At 37.7% G+C, this 27,413-nt stretch overlaps 1 protein-coding gene and 2 long non-coding RNA genes across 11 annotated transcripts; 2 read left to right on the top strand and 1 right to left on the bottom strand.

The window, feature by feature from the left end:
• Window positions 1–1,416: 1,416 nt before the first annotated feature.
• Window positions 1,417–4,419, top strand: LOC139989091 (uncharacterized). The gene is made up of 2 exons (XR_011800263.2): window positions 1,417–2,032; window positions 2,221–4,419. It is a non-coding gene; the product is annotated as an uncharacterized lncRNA (long non-coding RNA).
• Alk (Anaplastic lymphoma kinase) lies at window positions 4,330–27,326 on the bottom strand. Of its 9 annotated transcripts, none has more exons than XM_072007004.1 (26): window positions 25,726–27,325; window positions 23,452–23,656; window positions 18,660–19,428; window positions 18,179–18,371; window positions 17,974–18,101; window positions 17,450–17,581; window positions 17,203–17,358; window positions 16,000–16,130; window positions 15,751–15,923; window positions 15,539–15,633; window positions 15,359–15,457; window positions 15,066–15,246; window positions 14,838–14,985; window positions 14,510–14,656; window positions 14,214–14,388; window positions 13,702–13,899; window positions 13,205–13,450; window positions 13,018–13,119; window positions 12,666–12,861; window positions 11,978–12,257; window positions 11,370–11,662; window positions 10,910–11,135; window positions 8,903–9,019; window positions 8,514–8,786; window positions 6,839–7,309; window positions 4,330–6,138 (listed from the first exon to the last, which is right to left on the bottom strand). In XM_072007004.1, exons 3-26 carry the CDS (start codon window positions 18,994–18,996, stop codon window positions 6,091–6,093), a joined length of 4,545 nt encoding a protein of 1,514 aa, XP_071863105.1. In that variant the 5' UTR covers window positions 18,997–19,428; window positions 23,452–23,656; window positions 25,726–27,325; the 3' UTR covers window positions 4,330–6,090. The 9 variants fall into 9 exon arrangements, with proteins under 9 accessions (XP_071863105.1, XP_071863101.1, XP_071863107.1 ...); XM_072007000.1 differs by having other exon boundaries at window positions 18,660–19,212; XM_072007006.1 differs by having other exon boundaries at window positions 18,660–19,033.
• Window positions 21,833–24,167, top strand: LOC139989090 (uncharacterized). The gene is made up of 2 exons (XR_011800262.1): window positions 21,833–21,960; window positions 22,116–24,167. It is a non-coding gene; the product is annotated as an uncharacterized lncRNA (long non-coding RNA).
• Window positions 27,327–27,413: the final 87 nt, after the last annotated feature.

Genomic DNA, 27,413 nt, shown 5'->3' with positions numbered 1-27,413 from the left:
GATGAGAGTCAGAATAAATAGCGTCGGCTGATAAGGGCGTCTTCCTGAAACGTTGTGAGTGATAACAACTTGCTACTTCGAGCACCAGTTTTTATGTGCTTCGACCGTACTGACACCTAACTCATTGAACAAAACTTGAAAACGTACATGCTTTTTAACGTAACTCGATGGTTTTCCGATCGATTGATAGAAAAAGGTTTGCTAAATTCACCTTCGTGAAATGTACGTTATACGATTCAAACTTACACATATACATGTATCACTGAATTCCAGATGTATTGTTGGTATTTCGTTGAACGTTCACAATATCACACAACGTAGATGTGGAAGACGAATGACTAACGATTTAACTGCGTATACGTGCATATATATGTCGTGAATTTGTAGCGAATATATGTATATAATTCACCTGTTATATACTCCTGTTTTTATTACAGTTTCGTAACGTTTCAGTTGATTCTGGCGTAACTAACCTGTCTTCCAGTTCCACAGTGGCTCACGCTATAGATTATTGCAACGGAGCGTAATGTTGCTTTAAATTTTGTAGTTTTTGTCGTTGTTGTTTGAAAAATCAATTTTCCTTAAAAGAGGCTGTTAACCAGTGAAGTGAAGGTGAAAGTGAATACATATGGTAAAATTGAAACATAATCGATTTAAAATCTCGTTGATAACCGGAATTTTAACAATATCACATGCAAGTTTTTCAATGGATGCGTTAGATACGAACAACTGTATATCTGAATTTTTTCAATCATAATAGTCGGCAAGTAAATAATTATAATGAATGCTTATTTGCGATATTAAAGATAATTACTCGTAACGATGAGTTTAATGTAACCTTATTATTTTTTAATTTTACTTGAATATTAGTAAAACTGAAAAGATTGATTCAGTTTTAGTATGGATGAGACATCATATTTTTGCGTAGTATAATGTTAAGAAAAAATATGATGCCCTAAAAGGATGCCATGCGAAAGTATAGGCATTAACGATGATGCGTCACACAGTTTTCGAGCATCGACCTCCAAATTTAGTCTGACGTATCACTACCTTGAAGTACCTAGACATTGATCCACATTGATAGTAATTATGAAATTTCAAATAAAAAAGATTCTGAGCAATTTTTATATTTCTGCATTTTTTGTTCCTCGCTTTTTTAATCAATTTCGCAAGTCAAAAGAATCCATCAAAAGAGTAATCGAAAGAAATTTTCAACGTCTTCTATACAATGTACGATATTCTTTGATCTTTCAATTCTGATTCATTCGTTTCAATTGCCAAACAAAACGATCATCCAATTTTTCGAATAACATATCTAATGGTTACCGAGAACTTTACTATTGAAATATAATTGAAAACAAGGCGTAAAAAATAAGTGTTATATTTTTTTAATCATTATGCTGCCATTATTGAAAATTAAGTTATTTTCTGCTAGAGTCGTTGTCAATTCTCAATTGATTTGTGTATCATATGTCGATATGTAATTTCAGTAAGACGTTCGTTTAAATAAAGTATATTGATGGATAGAGTGAATATCAATAGGAAATCAAATCGTTCACGGTACGTCGGTAGTGTCACAGTGTCAACATCACTACGATACGCAGAAAAGCTGTCATTCACCGTATTTTCCGGTTATCCAACGAAATTCAATTCTTCAGCGATTCTTCGGAGTAAAAGTGATGCAAACACAAAGAACTCTTCGTGTCTGATATTTAAATTTCGTTTATACCATTAATTGCCGACAACATTTACAATATGGTCGAACGATAATTTTACGACAAAATCCACGAAGTTGCACTAAATTTATCTTGTTAAACCTTTGTTAAGGTATTTTGGTACTTTAGTTAAGAAACTCAGCCACGATACCGTGAAAACATCTTCGATGCAGAAATACTCGAGAAACACTGACTTTTCTTGAGAGGTAGATCTCTGGAACGAAAGCATCCTCCCCGCTCGATGAACGACGGCGCGGTGTCGGCGCCACGACGCGTCGTGACGCCCAATTATTACACATATAAAAACATATGCAGTTGTATGCAAACGCTATAGCGTCTAAAATTTCTCTGTTTCATTATGTTTTTCTTTGCTCATTTATCTATCTAAATGTAGAAAGTTAAAAATTATGGAATTCCACTATTTATCTTGAATGAATCAAGTATAACAATGATAAGCTTTAGTGTTTACCAGTCTGCTTAAATTAAAAAAAAATTTTCTTTCCAGATAATATCGTTCGTGGAACTATTGTACCGTGAAATAGGCGCAGTAATAATGTATATTTAGCGATTATTCTGATAAATTGAACCTTGGGCGGAAGATCGTCAAATATCAGAGAGATGCAATATAATATAGGTAATGCAATAAGCGTAATCTGTTGCTACATCTTGCACGATGATATAGTTTAAAAGACATTCTTGTGCCAAAGAGAATAACGCGTTGTCTTGTAATCTTTACTGAGATGCTTTTGTAAAATTTAATTACGAAGATCTAAACGATATTATCTGATTCTATCGGTGCAATACTTTGGCGTTGCGTGTAAAATTCAGCCGAGCACAAGGAACAAGAAACGATCGATTAATTATTAATATACCGTACGTAATAAAATCTGAATAACGAAATCCCAAGCTTTTCGATTAATATTTCGATTTTATACGATATGTGTAAAATAGATATCAATTAAACAGTATCGTAAGTAACACGGAAATGATATTTTTCAAAGAGAAACAGTCACTAAATGAAAGATAGGGAGGCTTTATGTTGGAAGCTGGTTTGAAATGTGGCAACAGGAAAACTGGGGAACAACCTTGGCAGTACGAGACTAAAAATACAAATTTCGTTTCACGTTATAGTCGGCATCGTGTATACGAGGGGGTTCATTTTAGGTTAAGGCTAAATTTGGCAGCGTTCCAAATGGTGCTTGAGAAAAAAAAGGATTTCCCCTTACTGACATTACTCGAGCATCGTCCGCCGACGCGACGTCTCGACTTCATTCTCGCTTTTACCGAGTGAATTTATTTCACTGGCAATGTATTCGCTCGGTGGAATGTCTTTCAGGCGAGTAAATCAGTCGTAAAATGTTATTAAGAAGGCGGATAAAAGAGAAGAATAGAAGAGAAATTAGTTGATAAATCACCGGGTGTAGTAGTTTCTCGTTCTATTAGTTTCTCTTATCGTTTGTTTAGATATTACATCAATAGGCTTGAATGTTAGCGGTTTTAACGATAATCATTAAAAAGTATGCGACTGATCAAGCACGGACCTTAAAAACGGCATTCGCTGGATGATGGATATCACCTGAACCAGACAGTCCTCCTCGGAGCAACCGTGACAAAAGATTGTAGCGACCATATGTGGACCATGTGTCCTCTGGTGGTTTAAACAAGATGGGATTCCTACGAATAAATCACCTTTTCTGCAGAAATTAGCATCTATGCTGTTCGTACGAATTAGTGCGAACCACGTGCATTCCACACTGACGTTTTATTCCCTTTTAGGAATTTCGAGTAACGCGATCTATCACTTTTCACTCTGTCGGCGATCACACAGGCAATCTTGGACAGACGAATGATGAAAAGAGAGAAACCGAACATAATATGCCGATGATACGTCGTCGGAATATCGTCCTACCGAAAGCTTACCCTTTTAAAAATTTGTAGGTTCTCGAGTTATCGGTGCCGTCGGCGACAACTTTCACGTAATAGTAAGAATAATTCGACATCTCCTTAATGAAGATACCGCGGTAAATATAATCGCGAGCGTACGAAACTGTAGAGTAGGTGGCGAGATTGTCGAAAGGATGGCACAAACGCGCACTGTTCGTCGAAAACTACACTCGAATTGTCGTCTGTAGTCTGTACCCCTTCTTCTTCGTTCTATCGATGCCTGCTACTATCTGCTTGTCTGCTCGTTTGCAGTTTTCTTCGCTTATACATACCTATATTTTGAGACGCCTGGACATCTGTATGTTTGACCGAGCTATCTCAAGAATTTATATCAATATCAAGATGACAATGTTATTTCTGTTGCTCGACATTTTACGACAAAGATTTTACGACATTACGTTAGACGTTGCGTTCCAATTGTAAAGAAATTCATATTTCCGGTTAAACCACGTACAATGCGCGTAGAGTCTTTCGACTTTACTTACCACAATACCATGGTGTTTTTTCCTTCTTTTTTGTTTTTTAATAAAATCATTACCTTCTCATTTAAATGTTACAGAATGAAAAAAAAATACGAAAAAGATATTCGAGTCAAGAAATAGCACGTAAAAATTGACACTCGGTGACGTCTCTCGGTCTATCGAGATTGACAAATAACATACGCATCGTCTTTTCCACAAACATGTCTTTATTACGTTTCACGTACAGATATATGGTGGCTGACTTTCATACGCTGAGCGTACGTAAAATACGTCGTCGTTGTAAGAAAAATAAAAAAGGGCTTGTGCTCAACTTTTACGTTTCGAAAAATTTACCTTTTTCTTTGCCCATTTTTATGATAACGATCGTATACAACAAGATCGATGTTAAAATAATGAACTTTCCACCATCCATCGTTCTTTCACAAGCTAATAATCAACGAATCAACGAGGTAGGCGAGAATATCCTATTATTCATCTGTCATTTTTTATGCACCAACAATTAGCCGATAGGTTAATTAGCGACAAGAACGACGACCAATTAAGTTCTCGGTACTTCGTTTGAAATCGATTTTCACCCTTTCCTTTTAACAATTAAACCCTTTGTGAAGAAATTACGACCGTTGTACGATGGTATATATATTTTTTAAAATCATAATATATGGAGGATGAAGGCGATTCGACCAGCCTCGCCTAAAATTTCCCGACAAATATATGTATGTATACATACATACATATACACGTACACATTATATATATGTATATATACGTATGCATAAAGGTTTACAGATGTGTATAGAAAGAACGCCATAGGCTCTTTTTCTTCCCGTGATGTAAATTAAGTCTTGTATATAGCGTATTGTCTCTCCCTTTCACTCGTACTCTCTCATTTAAATTTCTTCTATGTATGTATATCACACGTTGTGTACTTCGCTTGTATCTTTAAAAAACGTTTCATATATTATGCGATTTTTGCGATTCTGACGATCGTCCTGCATACATAGTTCATAAAGAACAAGAAGGAGACCATATACGCGTGTATACGAATTTCTCGGATTAATCCTTCTGCAGGAGGAACATCAACGTTAACGGTTCATTAACAACTATATCTACATAGTTTTTCTCGATAATTTATAATATATCTGCTGCAACTGCGATAGGATGTACGTAAGTATCCGTTGATGTTGGCTGTTACAAAGTATACGTACACATATTGCGTATATACGTGACGACGTGATGATATTTGTCTCGGATTTAACGATTCGAATGCTTTTGTTTCGTGGTATGCATGCGTGTACCGGACACAACGATAATATCTCTACGTTTTGTTTCTTCCTCTTCTTCTTTTTATTTTGTTTGTTCAACTCTTTTACATACAATATAATACGTAGATACGTGTATAACTTTTACGTGTGTGTACGAAGATGCGCGTGTGTTCTTATATGCGTGTACGCAATTTCGAGAAAAGGGATTTAGTTGAATTTAATAACGGACGGTCTGAAGCTCGTAATGTTTCACGGTTATTGCAATTCCCTGTGTTCAGTGATTCGTCGATGATTTATGATTAATGTATGTCCTAATAGATATCGCGCGACCGCCCATCTAGTAAACGCAATTAAATTCTTCCCTCTTCTATGTGGACGAAAATAGCTGTTTTCGCGTTCGAAGAACAGAAAGAGAAGACGGAAAAGACAAGGAAAGGAAAGGAAAGAAAAGAAAACAGTGAGAAAATAACGCGAATTCACAAGATTCACTCATAGTAGCGTTTCTTCGGAGTACACGCGACGTGAATATTCTTCGTCACGTATCCAGAGAAGCGATGAGGAGTCCTTGAAACGCATCGCCATTGATACTACGGTTACCGTTGCAGAACGTCGTAATGATTTGGAGTTGGTCGCATGTATCGTAACATCGACGACCGGGGAGTCCTGTCACTCCCCTTTGTACAAATCTCAGCAGGAGCATTCCTCTTCCCTTGGTAGCTCGTGACCCAGAGGATCCTTCGTGTGAAGAACAGAGAGACGATAGTTCCATCATACATAGAACTGCGATTAAACGAATTCAGGGATAAGCGTTGCTGGATTATTCGAAATAAAAGACACGATATCGAGTCTCACGAACGTATTATGCTAATCCTGTGCACTCGAATCGCTTCACTGACAATGGGCCTTCAACCACATCTTGTACACATCGGGCGATACATTTCGTGACAGTAACTGGTACTTTCTAGAATGGAAAGTGAAGGTGGAGAGTGCAGAGGGTTACATGTGTCTCGCGTGTAAATGACCATGATTGGAAAAAAATAATCTAGTTTTTGTTGTCGACCAAACAACAAAAGAACAAAGGAATGTCTCGCTAAAGAAATTATCGTAACGTTTATTAGGAGCGCTCACTGAATGGATGTTGCGATTCTTTGGATATTATTCAATTTTTTACGAGAATTCAAGAGAATTCCGAAAAAGAGAGGAGAAGTTAAGTTACTCGAACGAAAGCCTAAATAATTCTATCATAACATCGCGGATAACGTTTCTTTGTCAAATAATCGTAAACGATGACACCAGTGGTGAGATTTAACCGGTTCGCATCGGTTCTTAAAAGTTTTGCAGTTCCGACAAACCGGTTATCAAATTATTCGAATCCCACCACTATTGGGCCACAAATTTCAGCAAAATATTCGATAAAAATGATGAAATTATCTACCTTCTTGATCTCCATACTTCCAGGTGTACTAGAACGCTGTGGTGGTGGCGAGAACGCTATTTTCTCGTATGGTATCGTTCCACGACATAGAGCGCTCGGGTCCAAACTGAGCGCAGCCTTTAAGGCGTTTTTCTTTAACATTCCATTTACATTAGTGGCACTCGTATTTAGGCCAGTGTGACTAGGGGAGCAGGTACGTGTATTCGGTGACGAATTCGTCGTGTCAGGCGGTGTATCCGACGAAGCAACGATCAGAGAGTCGGAGTTGGTGTCGATGGTAGTTATGCTGTCGTTACCATTCCTTCTATCCACGTCCGTCACCTCGACCGTGCTGCTTCGACGGCACTCGATATCTGCTGGACGGTTGTTTCCATTGTCTTCGATTTTTAACTTACCACTATCTTCGATGTCCTTTGAAGTTCGATGTACGCTTTTTTCTTCGCAATTTAAGCTGTCAACCTTGTGTTTGTTCTGCAAATTCGTCATAATCGTCACCATGATACATATCGTAAATTATGCTCAGCATGTTTCTTATAACATTGGTTGTTAATGCATCGTCGTTGCTACGTATACATGGTATATCGGGGGTTAACATAAAGTAACGTTAATTGAATAGATCGGACGATAGAAATACGGCAGAAATTTCATCAAATAAAATTTCGTCCCATCAAATAAAATTCGACGAGATTAAAGAGAAGGGAAATATCGATAAAATAAGTCATAGGGATATCTTTATTTATTCGTAACGCGCATGAATTAAACAAAAATGAACAAAGTTTTTACTTATCCTAATTTACGTAACAATCATTAGGATATGCGCTTCAATTGCGTTAGAAGCGAGTAACATTAACAGCCAATGTATTAAACACGATGTCACACTGCTCGTGCAACAAACAACATCCGAAGTAAAAACCAAATGATTTCAATCTCCAAGGAGATGATGCTTGAAAAGGGAAAGCATGACTTAACATTTGGCACGAATGCGAGTTTACTTTAGAAAAAAAAGGAAAAGGCAGTAGCGACAGCACTTTTATATGATATACAAACACATACATAGTTACTCACACAAATATTCCTCCATCTTATATACATATTTATACTTCATTATATTAAATATTTCAGTTATTAAAATAATTTTTAATTCGTCATAATATCAGTCATTATGGTCTATGTTAATATAAGCATCGATTAAAATTTAATTTCCATTCTAAGGCATTATACACAGTTATTAATAAATAATTCAATTAATTTTCAATTTATAATTTAAGTAGTTATTTTTAAGAGATACTGTTATCTGTGCAAATGATAAAGAAAGAAAAAATATCTGACCATCAATCGATTCATCGTTTCTCGGTTAAACGCATCCTAGTTTAAAGTATATTTGTTAATCAAGGTTTATGTAATACATATCCAATAACAACTGGAAGCTTTGAGTTGGATATATGTATAAGATAAGAAGCGAATATTTTCGTGAATAATTATATTTTATTTATTTGAATAATTTTTAATTCAATGTAATTATACTTTATGTTAGAGCAGTTAATAAGAAACTTGTAAAAAATACTGAGAAACCAAACTTCCAATTAGCCAAAATGATAAGCAAAAGTTTATTTAAACGATGATAAAAGAAATGTATGCCAGAAAAAGAAATATTTTCAGGCTTTATCCAATGTACCTCTGTATGATTATTCTCATCATTAAAATCATCGCGACTCGCGTTTCCGCCGAAGGTTTGTTCAGAAGTATCTGTATTAGAGCCATACGGATTAGATTGAAATCGTCCTTGCAGACGGTCTGTCGGTTGTACGTTATTTCTTTCATTTGAATTCAATTGGTTCGGATTTTCGTTTCTCGCATTAGGATTATTGCCCGCAATAGCTTGAGCCATACGTTGACTAGCCGATCGCGGATCGATAATTCTGGGTTGCATGTATCCACATGCGTCCAGCTATAAAAATTATAGTATTTACATAGGAAGTGTCGATGCTTAGGAAAGTGTCGCGAAACAGATAATTTGTAAAGTTAAAAGTTTAAAGGAAATATCAAACGATATCTGCTACTCACTTCTGACTGTACGTTAATGCATTCCGTTTCCGGATCTGGTCTCATGATCGTCACTTCCCGATCGCAGATTGGTAAAATGTCGAAATTTGGCGTTGGATGATTTATCACGTCAGGATCCTGAGGATAAACATTATTTATTAAAATTTACTTACTCCGTTCTTGACACATCGACGATAAAATATTTTATCTACAGTGACCCTTAATAATATTCGGACACTTTTCAAAACAGAATAACTTTTTCAAAACTGGACCAGACGACTTGAGTTTCTTTGATAAGTTTAGAGGGATCAGATTAGTTTAGTAGACGCGTAAAAAAATTTTTTAAAAAATTGTAATTTGTCGGTATAATGAAAAAGATAGTAAGCTCAATTTTTACAAGTTTTTTTATCTTAACCTGCAATAAAAGTTTAAACAGTACGTTTTATAGATTTATGTCAGTGATATACATACGTATGTGAAATCTTATCGAAATTGGTCGATGCGGAAACAAACAACAAGTTACGAAACATTTAAATTTGTCACAGTTATAGGTCAAAGAGCGGTAAACTGTGATTTTCGCTGTAATGATAGCTTTGAACTGTTTGTAGCTCATAACAACGTTAACCGATGTCGATGACACTTTTTGCACCGATGTATATCATTTAATTTTCGACTTTGCCGCCTAAAGAACGTGAACCTGATTTACACAGCCTCCTACACAACACGTACGATCATCCGTCTCTCTCATCCTCCAATTAATTATATCTCTAACGTTTACTTCTTATTCCAACTTATGCTCAGGTTCTTATTTGCTCTATCACTACCCTAATCCCTCTATCTACGGACGAATGTGCATATATTATTAGACGAAACACACACAATATGTGTGTACTTGAAATATATCCAGTCACGCTTGGCAATCTGTTAACGTCCATCAGCCACTGATCCATCTATTATCCTTCTATCATGTTTTACGAATCTAAACAATTATTTACAACTACTTAGAAGCTGTAAGAAATGTCTTCGAGAATCAGTTCTGACAGCAAAACGGTTTTGACAAACGATTAATTAAATTCCTTGATGTCCATGTTTCCAATTTCAGATAGTAGCAATAAAACATAAAAATTAAAACATAATGCAAAATAATAATATTATTAAAGCATTAATATGAATTGTAATTACGTTATTATCAGCCAAACCTGATAATAGGCCGAATTTTAAAAGACTAACCCAGACCATTAATGATAATCATTCTTAACATGCGTCATGCACTGGATTGCAATCTATAGTAGACTCAAGCTCGTCCAGCATTCGTTTATATACGTATATAATGTTGTACTGCGTACAAAGAAAAGACAAGGGTGTTAAGTTTGAGACAATATATTAAAGAATGGCCGAAATCCAAGATAATGTCTTTCCCAATACATAATTGCCAAGTGATATTTACTACTTTCTTCGCAATTCCGACCAATTCCAATTTTTCCAAGATATCTTTTTTGCACATTATCTAATAAACTGGTCCTTCTAGCATCTGCAAGTAGCTCAAGTAGTTCGGCCAAACTTTCAAAAAGTTATTCCCTTTTTAAAGTGTAATAAAGCGTATACATATGCACTGTAAACTAGTAAAACCACCAGAAAAGGATGTAAATTGTTTAATTTTTTAATTAAAATTAAAAGGATTAAAAGGATGTAAAACTGTTGTTAAATCCCTACAAAGCATCTGGCATACATATTCTAATTTAGAATATCTGAAGAGAACCGAATACCTGTTCCAAGATAATTTATTGTAAAAACTGAGAACGATAGTAAAAATAAATAGGACATTTTAAATTTAGGATATTTATCCGTAATTTTTCTGTTTATTACATGGTAGATGGACGATAGGTGCAAACATTATGACACACTTAGAAATACATGAAATGATCGTTTACGAAATTGCTTGTCGATCAGAGTATGACATTCTATTTCATAACTTTAAGCATGTTAATTACTTGAATTGTAATTAACGAATAAGTTAATGAGTTTTACCTGTAAGCAGTACCCAATTCTCTCGACGATAGTAGCAAAACTAGGCCGGTCTTCGGGACGTGGGTGCCAACATTGTGTCATTATTCCATAAATAGGATCAGGGCATCCCGCTGGTTTTTCTAGACGCCCTCCTAACGTTACCATTGTCATGGCTTCTCTATTAGTACAACCAGTATAAGGTATATAGCCAAAAGACATAATTTCCCACAGCAATACGCCAAATGCCCTACAGTCGGAGATTAGTCAAGTACATAGGTTTGTTATTTTCTTGCAGGCAGACTGATCGACGCTTTTAAATATAATGCTGATTAATCGTTCAAATCTGTTAGCAAGGCGGTAATTTCCAAAACACGTACACACATATACGTATAATTAAATTGGCTATTCGTTGGAGTTGCTAATTAACTCGGTGACTATGGATTTATCGTTCCTACCAACTGCTTTGTCAAATAGAACTCACCAAACGTCGGTTTTCGTAGTGAATATTCCATCCAAAAAACTTTCCGGTGGCATCCATTTGATCGGTAACATAGCTTTGCCTCCCTTCCTATAATAATCGCTTCTATAAATATCCTTGGCCATTCCGAAATCAGCGATTTTGCCTATCCGGCCGGGTCCTTTACACGTAAGCAAACAGTTTCTGGCAGCGATATCTCGATGAATGAATCGAGCCTCTTCCATGTATTTGCAACCATTCGCGACGTCGTGCCCGCACATTATCAAATCCAGCATCGTCAACGAAGTCGGCCGATCCTGCCAAAACAGGAATATACGCATGCACCCCAATGATGACGAGCGCCAAAAATTAACAGCTGTCCCTGTTTAAATCGTAATCGAGAACGACACATAGTTAACGGGAACTAATCGAACTAAATACAAAGAATTGGGTGCATAAAAATCCTTTCGATCGTGTAAATAGCAAATGGTGGAACAAAAATGAACATTCTTAACATAAATATAAATTTATTAATTCGAACTTAAGATATAAATGAATGTAAAATTGCATATTCAAGCATAAAGTAGTGTACAGGAATTTGTAGCATTTTTTGTAAAAGGAATTCCATTTACCGCACGTGGCCTTTCTTCTCGAAGAAAGTTTTTCAAATTTCCGCCAGCAAGCAATTCTAACACAATGTATTTTGGATTTTTATCAAAAGAAACTCCGATAAAGTGTACTATATTAGGGTGATTAAATTTGCTCATAATTAAAGCTTCCATCATGAAATCTGCTTCGGTTTGAGGCCTGGACGAAGAAGGTATAGTCTTCACAGCGACAGGGTGTTCTTCGTTGCGTCTGTATTTGTACACACCTTGGAAAACTTCGCCAAAAGCGCCTTGACCAAGGGGTCTGTCACACAAATAGAAGAAAATATGCTTAGTTCGAAAATATACGAAGAAGAAGTAACAAGTACGTTCTCTATTTTAACTAGATTCTAATCCGGAATTTTAACTCATCGTCACTGTCATCATCAAGGATCAATCGACCAAGTAACGCGTTGAAAATTCGCGACATTATCGTAGAATGTAAATCAAATAATTTATGCATCGTTTCGTCAAGTTACGAAAAATGCATTAACAAAATGCATTAGAGTAACAGGTACTTTACATTAAACGAATCGGAGAAAAAATCATAGGAATTATACGTATGCGATATACACATGTGTAAATTGTTAAGTGAAAAGAAAGATAACGACGCAACGTTGATCCTTAATAGATTCGATCGTTGGTGGAAAATTGCCATGAAATTTATACTTACTTTACCAAAGTGATATATTCGCGAGGGATTTGCGGCAAGTCTTTAAAGCTATAGAGATTTCCAGCAAACTCGTAGTTCGGATTGAATTCAGTCATCATAGTTTCGGAGACAGCACGTAGAGACCTTAATTCAGTTCCGTTACCAAACATTATTTGTCGTCGTTGTAAAAGTGCCTTTCGACTTTGGTAACGATTATCTATCGACAAAAATGATTCGCATTTACCATCGAAGTAACACTATATAGGTTACTATCTACTTTCAAACGTTTCAAACGTCGCTCGCGTTTTTCAAGATACGAAATCTCAAAGATTAGAGAAAATTATGTATGTTAGGGTATCGAATGGTTTCTTACAAAGTAGTAGGCAGAGTGCGGTGAAAGCAAAGAGTAGGCCAATGCTTACAGCTATCAGCAAAATTATATACGTTTGATGAGTAACCTTCGATTCGTCAGCCACTGTGAATAGAACAATTATTATATACGTAATTTTATGCAAATCGATAAAAGGAAAAGAAGTTGGCTTGTTTCTTGGTTTACTTACTAACGCAAGATCTCGAATCGTTACTTAATAGCCAGCCTGGAGGGCACAGACACTTTATCTCGCTAAGATACCGATCGAGACAAACGCAACGGAAGTCGCATTGACAACCGCTGACAGCAGGAATAATGTAAACCTCCCCAGGCCCGTGATTTATTCCTACCAGGAAATGAACGTGCATAAGTTCGGGACTAGCGTAGGAGTAACCACCTTCACCGTTACCCCGTTCCTTGTGACCGGTATTCCCACCTGAATCATTTTATTCATGGAATTATCGAGAAGTAGATTCTTTCGATAAGAATTAATGGTCAAGATAAAATTAGATTATCCTTTCATCAATCTGCCCTGACCTGAAATTCAAAATACTGAATATTTGAAACACAGGAGTTAGGAATTTCAAATACAACTACGATCGAAGACAACGTACTACAGTTACCTAAATTTGTGCACGATTCATCGTAATTTCGATGTTTGAAATCGCTTTAATACCGATTCGTTACCTATATAACCACCGCCACCGCCTCCTGTAAGACATCCACCACCTCCGCCACCGAATCCTCCGTTTCCGTGATTCGAATTTCCAGGACCGCAACCGATTCCACCTATGCCACCCGTAACAAGGGTCCCGCCAGCGGAAGATCGTTGACCCGAAACGCTAGTTGATGACCCGTTCCATCCACCACCAGGACCGCCTGTATCTATATCATAGATTTATGTGATTGACAGAATTTTGAAGCAACTTAGTTGGTTGACCTCCAGATCGGAAATTCAATTGAATTGTAAACTATAAGATTACTCATTTTCTTTTCGTACTTTTTTTTCTTAACGTTAATACTTTCGTTATTAAGGAAACGTATAGTTCTTTTTATGAAAAGTAACGATCTATCGAAGAGTAATTTTCTAAAATAATAATAATAATAATAATAATAATAATAATAATAATAATAATAATAATAATAATAATGTATATGTCACACTAAAGATGTAAATTAGGGTTCTAACTATAATTTACCTGCTTCTGCTGAAAGAATCGTTCCCGAAATGGGTTGTCTTCCGAAAGGAGCGGTTGCTTGTCCATGTTGGTCATGTTGATCATGTTGATGGCCATTACTGATAAATGGTCCCAGTCCTAAACCACCACCACCTCCTGCGATAAGTATCGGATGTTGGTCTCCGTTCTTTTTTAACTGTAACATAGGGAAGTGACAGCCGAGGACATAACAAATATTAGGCGATAATTTAATTACATTAATGGGATTAGGCACGATGATTTTTGAATATTTTAATAATTGAAAGATATTTGCTTACTGTAAAAATGTAGGTTGCTCCGCCGCCACCACCACCACCGTCTTTTATCTTGATATTCTTTACTTTGTGTACTTTAGAACCCCCTGAAGGAATGGAGGATCCGTACGATCCAACACTTTGACAGCTATCTAATTCTAATCCCAAGTTCTAAAAACAATTCATCATTCATCATGTATAGTTAAAGGATATTCATTTTCAAGAACTTTTTGGAATGATTTCTAAAAAATTCCGAAATAAATATTACACGTGTGTATGTAAAATCGTTTCATCAACGGAACATCGATGCTTTTATGTTGTTCGTACTATACAGTAAATATGTGATTCTTACTTTAGGACATGCGTCCATTCCTGGCTGTCCCACCATAAAATACAATTGTTCACCTTTTTCTAATTCAATTACACCACGGGCAAGTGCACCCAATGTACTTCCCATACCGCTAGAACCTTTTCCTCCACGGGCACCCATTGCAATCAATCTACATTCACGATGATGTAAATGTTAGTTGTTTTAATATTTTATAAATAACAATTCAGAGAATTTCGAATAAATTCTCACGTGTAATATCCACCACGAGGTGCTGTCCACCGTTGAACTCCATTTAAATTGAAGGGAAGAGGCTCTTCCATTGCCGCCGAAGGTGCAAGTACTTCTATATCTGTACTATTGTATTCCTCGGTACATTGTTCGCTACTGGGACCTGTTCTTCCCGTATTTCCACATGTAGTAATTCGTATAACTGAAAAAACGAATACAAAGAATAATGTGATAAAGAAATTTCGATATGTATTGTGTAAAAACTTCGTAGAATGAACAATGATATTTTTGTTAGAATAGTTGAAACACGGTACCAGTTTCGTTAACAAAGTCGGCATGTGGATCTGGAACTTTTTCCGAATCTATAACAGGATTGTAGTAATTGAAAGTTCCCACGACTTCAGGAGGAACCCCTAATAAAAGGTGTGATATAGTATATAAGTATTTTAATAAGTACACATAAGGTATCGTTGGTTATTCATTCGAAAGATTACCAATGCCGAAACACTCTGGACTCAGAGAAAAGTCATCGATCGCCACATCAGCCTTCGAATAATAGCCTCTGCTTGCCTCAAACTGCAGCAAATATCTGGACAAATAGTATATGTATTAGATCATCGCTTTTTTCATATCTTCGACTAAATTTTACAAAATCTTTATGATATTTAATATCTAAATGAAATTGAACGCTTTAGTAAATGAGCACCTGTATTTGATATCGGGCAGAGGAACAGCTTGATTGTACCAAACATCACTTTTGTCGCCGCTAAGATAAGACCACCATAATCGTTCCGTATGACGTTGATGGGGTTTCACCTGAATTAGATACAATCCAAGCGAACCGCTGTTTGCACCATATTGATGGTAAAAGAACCGCACCTGTTCACATACATACATATTAATACGTTTTGTATTTACTATAATATTTCGTTTATTTTGAGATAAAGCAACTTACTTGACACGATTTATGATAAGGACTTTTTGGATCGCCATTATAAGGTGGCGTTGGATTGTACAATGGACTCTCAATGGTACCACGACTACCATATTCCACTCGAGGTGACATACTTACATAGGCGTATGTCCCTGTAATGGAAAATTAACATGCAGATAACTGTTTACCAAAAGTATTTCTAGTCTGTCGTTTGGATAAAAGTTATATACAAGTTGCATTTGTATTTATATTTTATCTATTTAAGAGAAATTCGAAGATAAAAAAAGAAGCAATATCTTTGATAAAAATTTGCTCCTTTCAGGTCATTTCATAAATAACGACGTTTCTTATCTTACTTTAGATAAATGTGCGTCTCATATTTCGCTGATGCGTTTCTAGCAACATTTGTTAGAGTACCCTCTCGACATTCCGCAACCATAATGTGTATTCAAAGCAATTTGATCGGTACATTAAAAGAGGTTGTACACTGAGTGTCAACGAAAAGCATTCGTGGCATTGTACACTACACGAATTTAGAAAAGGCGGTACAACCAAGAACACGAACCAAGGATATGAAAAATACATAAGAAGATATAAAGCTTTGAACGCCTGGAATAGTCGCCTGGCCTTCGTTACTATGGCTATGTTATAAGAAGAGAAAGCGAAGACATTCGAAGATTTTTTCATTAATTAGACCCTCTACCTTACTGCGTGGTAGTGGGCTCTAACAGGCCACAATAGTTTTTTGCTTGACTGCCACGCCTAGGATACTTTTTCATTCTCTGTGCAATCGTCGACGCGGACGAACGTCGAAGAGTGTTCTACGCGTTGCGTTACGTAAGAATAAACGTAAGTATTAATTTGTTTCACAAAGTTAGAATTAAGAAACGACGTTGCTTATGAAACTTATGGATGACCGAATATTCGAACCGTGTTTTGTAATCGGTAACGTCACGCACATGCAACGAAAATTTCGTTATTGAGTTTTAATTATTTTTTGCAATTTTACAGTACGATTAATTTAATAAAAATTAGACAAAACTCCTGTACATGATTATTTCCATGCTTTCATTGATTCATTCATGAAATTAATAATAAATCTAGATAAGCGTAGTTAAAAAATCAGTGCAAATGCGAGGTTCGTTGAAACGTAGATGCAGACGAGGGCATATGTAACTATACGTGCATATATACATATACATATATACATATACATGTACACACCGGACGCATTGCGGTATGTATGATCGTAACTAGGTCCAGTTTTCTCGGACGGTGTTGCACCACGATGAAGCGTCCAATTTAAAGGTCTTTCCGGTACATTCTTCCAGCCGCACCATCCCTGCTCGAAATTGCATCTGGCGTTTTCCGGTATTTTGTCTGGAATACGAATACACCTTTATTATAGTCTGTCATGCATTGGAACGATGAAATCGGAGCGAAAAGCGCTAGGTAATAATTTAACAATTACCGCAATCACCGCCTTCGTCTTCGCCGTCGGCGCAGTCTTTCGTTAAGTCACAAACACGTGTTCTGTTTAAACAGGAGCCATTCTTACAGCGGTACATGTCCTCCGTGCAGGCCATCTTCACCGGTGTTGATTCTGCAAACAAGATGCATTTGTTTTTCTTTTCTCGAGCATACATCAACGTTTGTTCAGTTTCTTCACGTGTTTAAATTACACCGCGTCGAGCTTTCTAGTTCTAGAAACTTGAAATTTCCTTTACTATATCTCGTCCTATTATTTTGTTCTTTTTCTCGTTCGTTCACCAGTGGGACATGCAGAGAAATTCCACGATGTTTCTGTCTGAATGCGGTGCTGCTACGATTCTACTTGTTTCATACACGTTACTTGTACGGGTAATATGGCAATGCGATGCGTTTCATATACCTAGTATGAAAATTATCGTAGTTCGACATCATAGTTGACAAGCGAGTTTCCTGTCGCAAAGCTATTTACCATAAGAATAATCTCCAAATAGAGATAATAATTACCCGGAAAACAGTCGATCAGATGAATATTATCAACAGCGATGCTAGAGTTAGAATAGGGCACCGTCATCTCTATAAGTAATTGATGTGGCTGACTAATTGCTCCTAGTGTGAAACGCATTACTCTCCATCTGTAATGCAGCGAGTAAATCAAACTAACTCTGATTTTTATCCATACAACGAATAAGATTTTCATGCGATTACATACTCTGCGTAATTATTTCCTGGCTTTCCCGTGGCAACCCAACTTGTATTATTCTTGATTATGAGTAGTTCGATATCCCCACTGCTCATCTCCACTTGATACAGAGATAATTCTAATACACAATGTAATCCAGTGGGAGGAATCGTGGCGGACCATATTTGAGTCTTTCCAGGGCCGGTGAACCATAAAAAATGTCCTGACCAAAAAAAAAATAATTATCGTTAGAAAAAATTTTTCGCGTGAATTCCAGCTTTTAATTTGCATCCAAATCGATATTATACGTATGTCGTGTAAAGGTACAAGTATCGACTGGGCTCTATAACATACAGAACAAATTAACACAAAAACTATCCACCTATGATCTAACGCGTAGCTAAATACATTTATTTTTATTAAATATACATATATATTTAATAAATAATAATAATCGAAACGATTAGCTGATTAGATTTGGTAGATCTAATGTTTAAGAAGCGCATCTTACCCTTGGTCGAATTACTGGCATCGACGATAGGCCCGTGCCTATTTCGCACCGATGGCGTGGTTCTTTTGAAGGTTTCATCCCACGTCCAATCACAGGTCTCCTCAAGGTCGCAGTGGCCGAGCTGACTCAATCGGCTCAGAGCAATCTGTAAGTTGTTGGTCCCGCGCGGCATCCTCTCTTTCCAATCGCAAGTGGTACCCGTGATGTAAAACAGCCCAACAAGGATTCTTAACAATAGATCGCCTTTCAAGCCGAATTTACGCCGCCAACCGTGCACGGTGTGACTCGCCTGTTTGAAATTCGCGGTCAACACCCCAGACCGCGTTCTTTTCACCATTACTCTGTACTTTCCTCGTGTATCCGTTCGATATACCCTGCAAACGTAGCAGCCAATAAATTTTTACATACGTTTTCCTTCTGTCCTTCCTTTCTTTTAAGGATTTCTCTTCTTCTAGCAGCTGTTTTCCTTCTTTTTCTCATTACGTAATATACGTCCGACACCGGCATTCTCATCACTGTCGGAATCAGTGGTTTCAACGAAGCTTGCAGCTACCTGTTCGTCGCAGAAAACGCGCCTGATCGAGTAATTCATACGTTTCCGAAGCCTTCGAACATCGAGCGAACAGATTTCTAGCAAGCTCTCTAATTACTTGTACAATTGCAGTTCGAACTTTTACGGTTTCCTGTCCGCCGAAGCCTTCTCGGTATTTTTAATAAACAACGAACTCAGCGGTTTTTTCATTTTTACAGACTTTCAGGCAGCAATTTTCTGAATTATTATTACAGTCGTTTGGTACGCAAGTAACGGTCGAATGAGATTCTATTTATCTGCCTTCGATGTTGAAACCTTTGGCCCACAGAATCAAAGAAAACCGAAAATATCCAAGTTGTAAGAAACGTAAAACGTAAATATCGCGAGATGAAGGAAAATGTGGGAATGTTATTCAATAAGTCCGCTTATTTTGTTTAATATTTACATAATAAAAGTAATGTTTTTTACGCTGTATCGTTATAGCAGAGCTATCGGTAAAGCAAAGAAAATTACTCGTGAAAACGAGAGGACGAACTGGATGATGAAACGATGCGGTGATTGGCGGAAATGGAATAACTGATTCGTCGATATTTCATAATTTCCGGCATGTCGGTAATAACGAAGACGACCCATCGTACTGGTAACGGTGGTAATGCCAATAGCGAAATTTATCCGAATGTCATTTTCATTGCGCTTGCGTAGAATAGGGGCTACGTTCGCTTGGTCTATCATCTTTTGTTTTTCAACTTCTGAACACGACAAGACCTACATCATTCAAGTTCAAACTAACGAATTAAAGAAACGTGATTGTTCGAAGAACGCAACATTCGTACGATAGAATACCGATTTTATTATCGATTACTTTATATTACCAATATTTCATATTTCCAACTTCCTTTTCTTGCAGCGATAATTCAAGAAAGCAAAGATTTTTCAATGTCCGAGTGAAAAGATTATTTTCTATCTACCGCAAAACATTTTCACGCAGTTGCATTTTACCTAATACTCTACGTGAGTATATAGATAATACGAATCTTTTTAACGGAACAAACTATTCGAAACCATAGGAAATCGAGAGAAACGGTCGTTGTGCACCCGTTTTCTTTTTTTTTAATATTTAACCATAATTTACCCGTTGTTAACCGTTTGTCCAATCTTTTCTCGTCGAGTGAAAAGCGATAACTATCGTCAACTAGCGAACATCGATTGAAATTCAACGAATGCTTGCAAAATTCTAGCTAATTCTGGCTACTATTCAGCGACGCGAACTCGCTGAAAATGGATCCACCTGTCGTTCCCTCTTTATAAATCTTTGTCTAGTAACCCTGTACACGATATAATGGCTCGAAACCTGTATCTATTTTTCGTAGGTTCGTAGCGAACGAGCACCTATGTTTCTCGACAGCTTGTACCTCCTTCTTAACAAAAATATTCTATGGACAGAAGAAGAGATAAGAATTTGAAAACACGGTCGTGTAACTTAAAAAAATATCATAAGATTGTACTTTCTAATTATGTACATTTTTTGCAACGAAATAAAAGAAACTAGCAACTGCAATTCGCGAAAATCTCTGTGTCGGAGAATTGGACATGGAAATAACATTTGGGTAGATTTACAACTTGACGACAGAAAAGTCGAGAAAGAACGAACGTAGATAGGACGCTAGACGTATCAATAGATATCATGTGTCTTCAACTTGTATCCATAGACACCATGAACAAATTATTCAGGATATTTCTATCGATCTTTTAGTCGCTCTTGGTTCAAAAGCTTAACAACATACTACATATACTGTACTTGCCGTATAACGGGATATTAATAATGCGTAAGATATCAGGTGAATCGATAGCGCATCTAACGATTGTCCATTGCTCGTATCATTCCGTAGCAATAATACTGCGTTACGAGTATTATAAATATTCGGGAAGCTTTTGACAGTAAGAAACAACTGCTACACGCCAGATATTTAGCATATTTTTCCCTGTTATGAAATCGAATGTTGTTCAAAATATATACATATTTCAAACAGATTGGTCAACAATTTCGACTTAAGTTTTACGAAGTCTAAACTCGTACGTATGTATGGACGTACATATTGCATAAGTAAGCATATTTTCCTCTAAAAAGAACGAAATAAGAATAAAAATTGTTGGGACAGACTGGAGGCAAAATTAACAAGTTAGATGTTTCAAAATTAGTATGGTCGACATAGCGTTGGTTATACGATGAAAGATTACAATCGAAATATACACATCCATATTTTAACAGTCTAAAGTAGCCACGTGTAGCGAACGATATAATTTTTCCATGGCATAAAGTTGCTGTCTCTTAGAACAGTGGTTTAATATTTTGTTGCCGCCGCATCGTAATACGATACGATATTCCTAATAGCAGCGAATCCGTTGCAGTTCAAATTATGAAGCAACTATGTAGCGCAGACAGTGCGAGGCAGTGCCTCGTCCGAGTTGCCTCCTGCTGTCACATAGCCACAGAGTATGCGAGTCAAGAGAAGCAGGCTGAGCCGCAGTTTCCAACATCGAATACATCTCCAAACGAAGCGAGTAACAGCTCGTTCAGACGGTCTTTTCGTCGGTAATTTGCAAGTAATTGCGGTGATTTTACCGAAAACAGCGTCCACACGTTTCCGTATTTTCGTCGCACGTTTAGCTCCCAAAACATGGTTTCAATGAAGTGCGTAATAGCTATTACTGTAATAGCTTATTCGCGTTACGACGAATTATTCACTCGTCGATTCAAACGTCTGTTGTGTAAGTTACATACGTTTCATATATGTGTATATCGTGAAATCACCGATCCGGTCGCTGTTGACGCTCGGTTTTGTCAACGTACGAAATGATTCAGCAGTTAAAACGAATCGGTGGATATCGGTCGGTTTTCTTTTATATCGCTAACCTATTTTCAGAAGAGTCACGGAGACTATAGAAGAGTGGGAAATGATAAAAATAAATACGGGATTTTTAATATCGTTAGTGGAGCGAAGGTTCGCTATTTGGGATAAAAAGATTTTGATAAAATTAATAGACTAGCAAATAAAATTTCCCAAAAGTGAGAAAGAAAGTGATCGCATTCCATTTTCTAAAAGTCTTTTGTCATCGTTACGTATATTCAACGATGATGAAATTCTAGAATTTCAAATCGAAGTTATAAATATAATACAATAAATTTTTAAAAAGACACGCTCTTCTAGACGATCGATGAATAAATTGTACGAATGGGAAAATTATGGAGATCGAAAACGGCACCAGCGTAGTACATCACCATTTTCAATGGTAAGTCCAACGAAGCCCGTGGTTAGGTCGAAAGTTAAGAATCCGATCATTCAATTACAGTTTTGCATCGAACTACATGATTATATGTATATAATAACGATAATTTAAAAATTATTGTCATTTGGGTTCTGTAATATCTAGCTCAATTCTAATTTACAAACTTCTTCTTAATGTAATTTCAAAAATTAAATTGCATATAACGTATATAATGATAACGATTTAAAAATTAATCTTAACCGTGCCATCGCTTTCCCTTCGGGACTGACACTTAGTCTCATAACTTTGTTAAATCTCTTTCTACTTTTTTCAACAGATTATCAAACGTAGATATAGATATACGAAAATAGTAAAAAAATGTTACTTCGTTATCTGGTAGGAACTTAACCTATCTTTTACAACAGGATGCAATCGCTATTTTCTGTTGATTCTTTTTCTACGACGTTAGATAATACCAAAACATAATGAATCCGTTATGATTATTTATATCCATCTTGTCCGACTGCAAATAGTAAATTAGACGAATAAACGAAGTAAGCATAGGCTTTGATGGACAGTTGGATTTTCAGTAAAGACATGGCACTGCGTGAACGCTGCTTTCGGTAAAATTTTACCAAATCGATGAAAAAAAGTTGATAGATAAAGAGAAAACAATCGTAAGCGACCTAAAGTCGATTGAGGTCGAACGTAATGACACAGACCACAGCTAATGCGGTATTCATAAAAGATAGACATGTTTGAAAATCAAGTTAGTAACGTTGCAAGATATCTTGTAAACATGACCGTTGAATTCTAATCTTTCTGACATCGCCGACCGCGAGAGTCAGCTTTTTGTTGATTTATCCAAATTCCAAATTTTATTGGTCATCGCCGGAAAAGAAGTCTGTCTCGGCAGGGTTAAAAACAGGAAAAAGAAAAATAACGTTAAAGTATCTTATTGAAAGTATCGATCCGATCAAGAGTCGGGCATACCTTCGATCGAAAATAACGTTGTACAATATGCCAGCATAGTTTCCCGTGGTTCATCTGTTCCGTATCATTAGCAGACTCTCGGTATGTTCAATCGCCGAGCGCTTTCTTCCTCCAATCCCTCATCGTCCGGTAGAAAGTACGAACTTCAATAGCTTTCGATAATTCGTTAGCCACCAATTACGATACTTGCCGCGATTCTTGTCACCTGTGCGAAATGCAATACGTTTAGGGAATGTCACGTTTCAAATGTACAACGTTTTCGAGGAAACTGAAGAGACAGAAGATGATAACACGATCCTGACGAACGACAAATCGTAACTAGTCGCATCGCGTTATAGGATCTCGTACTCTCAACTGGATAATCTGTCGTCTGTTGTTAACGACAATGACAATCCAATGACGAGACAGTTTTATTTTTCTCTCTACTAGACAGCGTGCGTGTTATCCACCCTCTTCTCTCTCTTCCTTTCGTGATCCGATTCCCTTCAATTCTCGCGCGCTACGCGTTCCTCCACACATTCTCTGTCTGTCTGTCTGCCTATCTTTTCCTCTCTCTAGAACGCCATCTCCCTCTTTTCCGGAATATTCGAGCGGTCGTTCCACAAGTGCGAATTAAGTGCTCCCCCGACTCAATTCGACGCAGTTTCAACGATACTCGTTACTCTTATTTCCGCTTCTCTTTCCCCTTCTCTTTCCCTCGCGCGTACAATCACGCAGTCTTCTCCGATTTATCCACTAATTTTATGGATTTATCACTTTTATACGCTTTTCATGCTCTGTCCTTTACTTCGAATTCTCACAATGAGTTTACCCGAGTTTCATAGTTTTGCGTTAGTCGAGTATGTACGCTACCATCACGCGCAAACCAGTAGTAAATTTTCTATGCAACAGGAACGCGTGCATACCTGCGTGGCGTCGCGTTGTAAACATGCTTAGTACGAGAGCAATGAAACGCGTCGATGATACACGGAGGTTAACAAAATTGAGAGGTTACGTCGCAAGTTCACGCGTTCGCAAATACGGCGACGTTTTCCACCGACAATCGACGAGAATTCTTCTTCGATTCTTTCTCGAGTTGCCTCTCCGAAAAGTACTTTGGTTCTCGAAAATGTCAAATACAATACGGCGGATGCTTCTTACCAATTAATTTTACACACCAAAAATCACCAATGTCTCATATATCACGTGAGACATGAAGTAAAAATAAAAATTGAACAACTATTCGCCACGCGACAGTAATAGAGAAAAGCAACTAGTACAGCTCTGCTACGAACACTATTCACGAGTAACGAATAATTTTAATCATATTTTTATCTTTTATCGCTAATTCGATGATAACACATAGAATAGCCTATTAATTTATCGTTAGTATAGGAAACAGATTAATTATCGTTCTGATATCAGGTTTCCCTTGGTTCCTTCAGGAACAAAAAACTCAATCTTGAATTCATTCGGCGCGCAATCGTTATAATTCGTTGAGAAATACTAACAGATGACAGAAGCGTATAGGAAAATACATCGAAACTATAACGAAATAAGATAAAACGTTTCAAAGGTTAATGATATTTACTAAAAAATAAAAAAGTCGATGATGTTGTATTGACAAGTACGTGCTGCACATATTAATATCACGAATAAAGGAAAAGTTGATTTCTCTGGTGTTGCATAATTATTAATTAATTATGCGATGATCTTGGAAACAAACACGCGTACAATACGTTACGAATCGCGGAAAGATTATTTTTCAACTCGATTCAGCTGCTTTTAATATTTTTCGTCTTAATTAAGGTGTTTGATCTTCGAAAAATTGCACAAGAAAAATCACTGCTGTTTGGAAGAGCGAAACGGCAGAATAGGACGATCCGTGATTTGACACGATATCGAATTTTGATAAATCATGCTACGAAGGTATCACCGTTCCTTGCATTTCGTTTAGGTCGAGATATTTTAAACGTATGACAAACCGAGCTGGCTTTTCTCCGCTTTCTACACCCTCGAATATTGTTACGTCTGATAAATTTCAAGCATGAAATTTTAACCGTGGGAGAGTTACGTTTGGAAGCTCAAATATCAATACGGTACAGATCCTTTTTCCTACGGTCTGAAATATTTTTCTAAACACGCTTCCTCTCTATATATTCCGAATCTCAATTTGAGTAAAAATTGTACAAACGATGGCTAGTGAAATAGAGTAACACTTGTATAAGAATGTCATATTTATCTTGTTCTAAGTTCAAGTAGCAACAAGAATTCAATTAGATAGGTGGTACTTACATGGAGTAGTAACGAGGTCAGTCAGCTTCGAGTATCCGCGAATCGTCCCGTGTACACAAACAGATCACACATCTAATAACCGCGTTCCATCAACCGATCACATATTTTCTCCGCGGCGACCTCTCGCATCTGTCACCCCAACAACGAACCACCCTTTTCGCTTTGTCGCTCGCTCGCTCACTACCTCGCGACACACGCTCACCGAGAACGCTATCAGCTGAGACTACGAGGATCGCCGATAGCCAACGCGAGAGTCATCCCGACTGATCTCGATGAAAAATGCAACGTCGGTTGATGGGCAGCACGCGTGGACCGCACAAATTGATTCTATCGTAACGCAAGATCTCGCACTCCCGAATCCAGCACTACGTCTCCCATATCTCGTCCCGCGACGACAATCGATAAAAGTCACCTCTCTTTCTCTCACCCTATCCCTATCCTTCTCTTTCTTTCTTCTTCTCGTTCTCGTCTCTCTTATTCGTTTATCTGTTCGTCTCTGGGCATCCTGGTTGTCGCGAGCACTCTCTATTCTCGATTTTCGATTCGCGGTATCAAGAACGATTATCCCATGGAAGATCGCAGCGTGACATTTCTGAGCAATCGCGGATATTCGAGGGTCGGGAGCAACAGAGTAGCGCGGCTCGCAGCTAGCAGCGCGGCCCTTTGCGCGTATACGCGTGGACCGAGCACATCGGCTGGTTCAGCAGCCACCGATCGATGATACGTTCATCAGGATTCACCTTGGGCGCATATTCGAATCTCACTGAAACTCTGTCGCTCGTACGTTCGCTCTCTCGTTTCGTTTCTGCTCCCGATCGTCGATCCGCAGCTACGACACAACGCGACGCGACGCGAAGTCGCGACGACCGTCGCCCGTATCCGTATTCGTTTCCCTGTGGCTCGCCTAGTCAGCTCCTAGACAACGTGTCGCGGGTATATTTGCAGAAGCATAGCAAAAAACGTTGGTCCGCTAGGACGAAACCGTGGGAAAAATGGAACGGAAGGTCGGAAGTAAGGGAATACTGAACGTCACGAATGTAAGGAGGAAACGGAGAAAGAAGCGACGAAGAAAAGGAGAGAGCGGAAGAACGCGATTTAGCAGTTGAGGAAAGGAGCGAGAGCGAAAAGTAATGGTGGACGAGAGTGGCTGACTGTTTATACGGAGAGGAAAGGAGGGAAAGATCGGGAAGAGAACACGGGAGATGGATGTAGATGAGGACGAAGTGTGGTAGAGAGGAAGTTGCGAGCCCCACACCGAAGGCGAGCAGAGGAGAGGCAAAATAGAGGGATACGAGGCAGAGAGAGAGGGAGAGAGAGAGAGAGAGAGCGTGCTTTTATTGACAAAGGACAGGGACTCCGCCCCTGTCGAGAGAAAGTTACACTCACGTCTGCGCCTCTTTTCTGTTCAACGATCCACGCGCTCTCACAGAGATCTCTGGAATTTCGCTTCTGCGCTTCTTCCCCAAAAATCGAATCTTTCCCGTATCGTTTTTATCCCAACTATCACGATGTCGAAAGACGTATCATTCGTCTTTGGGCGTGTAGCGCTATGTTTACTCGCGTGAAACACGGATTAACGACGATAAAAAAAACACATATCTAATGCATACAAAATACCGTTTCGTTTCCTAGTACGTGAAAAGGGATGGCGTTAGATCTTGAAATATCCAACAACCGTTTTACATAAG

This window comes from Bombus fervidus, chromosome 7, assembly GCF_041682495.2.
Source record: "Bombus fervidus isolate BK054 chromosome 7, iyBomFerv1, whole genome shotgun sequence".
Lineage (NCBI taxonomy): Eukaryota > Metazoa > Arthropoda > Insecta > Hymenoptera > Apidae > Bombus > Bombus fervidus.
The sequence above is the reverse complement of the archived record's forward strand: the minus strand, read 5'-3'. Positions and strand labels throughout refer to the sequence as shown.

What these genes read in the sequence shown, in the direction of transcription:
- Alk (XM_072006998.1), bottom strand. An exon ending in GAATATATCACTTTGGTAAA is followed by an intron (nt 12,258 to 12,665) that starts GTAAGTATAAAT and finishes TTTGTGTGACAG; the next exon opens with ACCCCTTGGTCAAGGCGCTT. An exon ending in GAATTGGGTACTGCTTACAG is followed by an intron (nt 9,020 to 10,909) that starts GTAAAACTCATT and finishes GTTTATCCTCAG; the next exon opens with GATCCTGACGTGATAAATCA.